Genomic DNA, 5,000 nt, shown 5'->3' on the forward strand with positions numbered 1-5,000 from the left:
CGCCGCTCACATCTCATTATCTTTAGCTGGTACGCGCTCGTCTCTCACCTCGGCCCATCTCTCGTCTCGCAGTCTCTGGCTGCCAGCCGCAAACACCCCAGACGAGAGTGACAGCTTACGCCATCTCAAGTCTTCAGAGAGTGTGTGTGTGTGTGTGTGTGTGTGTGTGTGCGCAAGTGTGCAACTGTGGTCTGCCACAGCTGTGCAAATTAGGCCATGGAAGGAGGGAGGAGGATTGTCACTATGTGTGTGTGTGTGTGTGTGTGTGTGTGTGTATGCGTGCGTGTGTGTGTATGTGTGTGTGTGTGTGTGTGTGTGTGCGTGCATTGCCAGTTAACACCATCAGTGTCACGCCCAGTCACAGAGTTGAGCAGCTGGCAGTGTGCTCTCTTTGCGGTGTGGCAGAGGGTCCAGATGTTGTGGTCCTGTGCCCTCCCCCCGTCTGGTCACACAGCTAGCCCATGCTAACGGATGGGCAGGCACCGGTCACACAGCTAGCCCATGCTAACGGATGGGCAGGCACCGGTCACACAGCTAGCCCATGCTAACGGATGGGCACCGGTCACACAGCTAGCCCATGCTAACGGATGGGCAGGCACCGGTCACACAGCTAGCCCATGCTAACGGATGGGCAGGCACCGGTCACACAGCTAGCCCATGCTAACGGATGGGCAGGCACCGGTCACACAGCTAGCCCATGCTAACGGATGGGCACCGGTCACACAGCTAGCCCATGCTAACGGATGGGCAATGCCTGAAATGCCGCAAATGACACATGGATGAGCACACAAAGACTGATCTATATGTATCAACCATAGTTGAGTAGAGCGATGTAGGGCTGCAACTAACAATTTTATTGTCGATCTTTCAATTATTTTCTCGATTAATCGATCAGTTGTTTGGTCTATAAATGTAAAAAATGACGAAAAATGACGATCAGTGTTTCCCAAAGCCCAAGTGGACGTCCTCAAATGTCTTGCTTTGTCAACATCCCAAAGATATTCAGTTTACTGTCATAGAGGAGTAAAGAAACCAGAAAATATTCACACTCAAGAAGCTGGAATCAGATAATTTTGACTTTTTTATACTGGTTAATTGATTATCAAAATAGTTGGCAATTAATTTGTTGACAACTAATCGATTACTAATCGTGGCAGCTCTACAGTGATGAACAGTTGGATATAGCGTATTGGTTCATGTACTGGGAAAGACTACAGTAAGTCAAACAGCGTCAGGACGATCCATCAGCTTGTGTGATGGCAGCACGTGTCACAAGGCGTTTTCATCAGAACTAAATGGACAGATGAGAGGCAGAGACATGGAGTGGACTCACTGCACTCTGTGAGGGCAGGAGCCCACGTACAGCACACAGTGCAACAGCCACTAACACTGATAGGCAGCAGGAGTCATAGCACTGCAGCAGGCTTAAAGTACTGACACACTGATAGGCAGCAGGAGTCATAGCACTGCAGCAGGCTTAAAGTACTGACACACTGATAGGCAGCAGCAGGCTAAAGTACTGACACACTGATAGGCAGCAGCAGCAGCAGGCTAAAGTACTGACACACTGATAGGCAGCAGCAGCAGCAGGCTAAAGTACTGACACACTGATAGGCAGCAGCAGGCTAAAGTACTGACACACTGATAGGCAGCAGCAGCAGCAGGCTAAAGTACTGACACACTGATAGGCAGCAGCAGCAGGCTAAAGTACTGACACAGAGATAGGCAGCAGCAGCAGCAGGCTAAAGTACTGACACACTGATAGACAGCAGCAGCAGGCTAAAGTACTGACTCACTGATAGGCAGCAGCAGCAGGCTAAAGTACTGACACACTGATAGGCAGCAGCAGCAGGCTAAAGTACTGACACACAGATAGGCAGCAGCAGCAGCAGGCTAAAGTACTGACACACTGATAGGCAGCACCAGCAGCAGGCTAAAGTACTGACACACTGATAGGCAGCACCAGCAGCACGCTAAAGTACTGACACACTGATAGGCAGCAGCAGCAGGCTAAAGTACTGACACACAGATAGGCAGCAGCAGCAGGCTAAAGTACTGACACACTGATAGGCAGCAGCAGCAGCAGGCTAAAGTACTGACACACTGATAGGCAGCAGCAGCAGGCTAAAGTACTGACACACTGATAGGCAGCAGCAGCAGCAGGCTAAAGTACTGACACACTGATAGGCAGCACCAGCAGCAGGCTAAAGTACTGACACACTGATAGGCAGCAGCAGCAGCAGGCTAAAGTACTGACACACTGATAGGCAGCAGCAGGCTAAAGTACTGACACACTGATAGGCAGCAGCAGCAGCAGGCTAAAGTACTGACACACTGATAGGCAGCAGCAGGCTAAAGTACTGACACACTGATAGGCAGCAGCAGGCTAAAGTACTGACACACAGGGTCACAAACCTCACATTTCATTAGGGGATGGACCATCAATCCCAAATCCCCACCCAACGCCAAAATGCCTGCTGATAATCTAATGAAGGCAACTGATATGATATAATGCAATCCACAAGGCAGTACTTGGCCTCTAATTCAATCGAGCCTATATGTATTTAGCATTTCTCCACCCGCCAGACTATTGTGCTTGATGTGACCTACCCTTTCCAAAATATTTTGGGAGGGACTGGACTCAAAAGGCTATTATCTATAATTGATCTAGAAACCAATGTTCTATTTTGGTTGGATCTTTTTGATTCTCATTTGAATGGCGATGTGAGACGTCTGACTAGTAGAGACGTGCGTCGTGGGATTTGGCTTTCGATTGACAAATGAGTTTTCCACAAGAGCTCGTTCTAAATGGTTTTTAGAAAGGATATTAGAAGCTGTTATTACAAACGAGCAACATCTACTACCGACAGAAATGTCACTACTCAGACACCAGAGTTACCAGCAACCAGCTTTAGGTGTGATGGATAGTTTTGCTCCTGGCGAACGATCACTTCAGATGCTAACCACAGCATCGGCGCAGGCTAAGTGAGCTGCATTTTACACATTCAATTATGCATGCGGTGGAATTATTGATGGAGAAAATGTGATGGGTTACCTGGCGACACCAGGGCTGAGTGCCAGGAGGGGTAACCACGCTGAAAAGAGCGTGGTGTGTGCGTACTGTATATTTGGTAATACGCCTTGACGTTTCAGCACCATGCAGGCTGTTTTGTTGGCGTTGGGAGAAAGCAGGACATACAGTCATCATGGTTGACTGCAATAACAACACAACATACTGGAGGACTAAAGGTATCAACATGACAAGGTTGGGTTAACTTGGAAAGAATTGAAGGCAGAAAGAATGCACCTGACACAATAGCTGTTATCAAAATGTCTTGTGTAACAAATCAAAGCAGAGCTGGCACACAAAACACCCAAATCAAAACAGAATTATTTCTCTAAGCCTATTTTACAATTATGAAATAATTTAGGTTACTACAATAATTAGGTCTACTTTTGATTTTGATCATTAGGCCTACTTTTATCAATTTCAGCAAAATGATGGACAATTCTGCAATATTCCATGTATTACAGTTGTTTCCATTTTTATTACTGTTTATATTCTAAAGGACGCCCCCCAGGGGAGACGGCTGGCACAGACTGACGTGATGATATCAGCGTAATGATGGTACAGGTGGAGGTCTGACCTGGGAGAGCCACTCCTCGTCCTCCTGGCCACTGTGGTCCGACGCAAGGCTGTCCAACGACTCATGACGTGTGATGGGGCCTGGGCTTCCTGGAGGCATTGCTGCACGCGCGCACACACAGACACACAGACACACACACACACACACACACACACACACACACACACACACACAGAGTTCAGTTATGTTTATAGCCCCTTATCACACAAGCATGTCTCAAAGGGTTTTACATAGCATGATCACAGTCATAAACTACATCCTATATCTACACACAACATAGGTTACACATCATATACATACTACACATTTAACTAGATTATATAGATTATGATAGTGCCAACAGCATATCTTTAGACTGTGGGAGATAACCCGGAGCACCCCGGAGAAAACCCACGCAAACACGGGGAGAACATGCAAACTCCACACAGAAAAGACCAGGATGGAGATTTAAACCCACGGCCTTCTTGCTGTGAGGCGACGGTGCTAAACACTGATCCACTGTGCCACCCAGAACAATAGGGATAAATAATAGGGGAAAATAAATAGGGTTGCACAATATATTGGCAGTCATAATCGGTATCAGCTGGTGTTGGGTCATTTTTTATGTACCGGTCCGATGAGCGAAATAACAGCAGTTATCAGTATCGGCCAAAATTGTAATATTTAGAGGAAACAATGTGGTGACTCTATGATTTATGGGCTTTTACTTGTTTTTATACAGATCGATATCGGTAAATATCGGTTATCAGCCATAAGAGCAATGTTTAGTTCAGTTTATTAGGATCCCCATTAGCTATGTAGCAAATGCTAAAATTACACAATAGATAACATGTCAAATATACATTACAGCATAATAACAACATAGCAAAGCAAAACAATACACTGCACATACAGTACAGTTATTTAATAAATGTGAATTATATAAATGTCCTTTTAGTTGCCATTGCTGTTAATGTCTGTTAACGTCATCGGTATCGGCCAAAGTTTCCATGCGGGTGCATCCCTAACAATAAAGATGTAAGTGATCATCCCTACATGTGACGTGATGCTGACTGGACCACATGTGACGTGATGCTGACTGGACCACATGTGACGGACCACATGTGATGTGATGCTGACTGGACCACATGTGATGTGATGCTGACTGGACCACATGTGACAGACCACATGTGATGTGATGCTGACTGGACCACATGTGATGTGATGCTGACTGGACCACATGTGATGTGATGCTGACTGGACTACATGTGATGTGATGCTGACTGGACCACATGTGACGTGATGTGACGTGATGCTGACTGGACCACATGTGACGTGATGTGACGTGATGCTGACTGGACCACATGTGACGTG

General features: G+C 46.5%; 1 protein-coding gene across 3 annotated transcripts in view; it reads right to left on the reverse strand.

The window, feature by feature from the left end:
* bcas3 (BCAS3 microtubule associated cell migration factor) overlaps positions 1 to 5,000 on the reverse strand; it is a 472,230-nt gene that overhangs the window by 290,620 nt on the left and 176,610 nt on the right. For all 3 annotated transcript variants that reach the window (XM_083637179.1, XM_083637180.1, XM_083637178.1), the window contains one exon: positions 3,648 to 3,748. In XM_083637179.1, the coding sequence (XP_083493305.1) occupies positions 3,648 to 3,748 (101 nt within the window). The remainder of the gene's footprint in view (positions 1 to 3,647; positions 3,749 to 5,000) is intronic.

The sequence above is a fragment of the Poromitra crassiceps genome (assembly GCF_964638095.1).
Source record: "Poromitra crassiceps genome assembly, chromosome: 5".
In the NCBI taxonomy this organism is placed as follows: Eukaryota; Metazoa; Chordata; class Actinopteri; order Beryciformes; family Melamphaidae; genus Poromitra; species Poromitra crassiceps.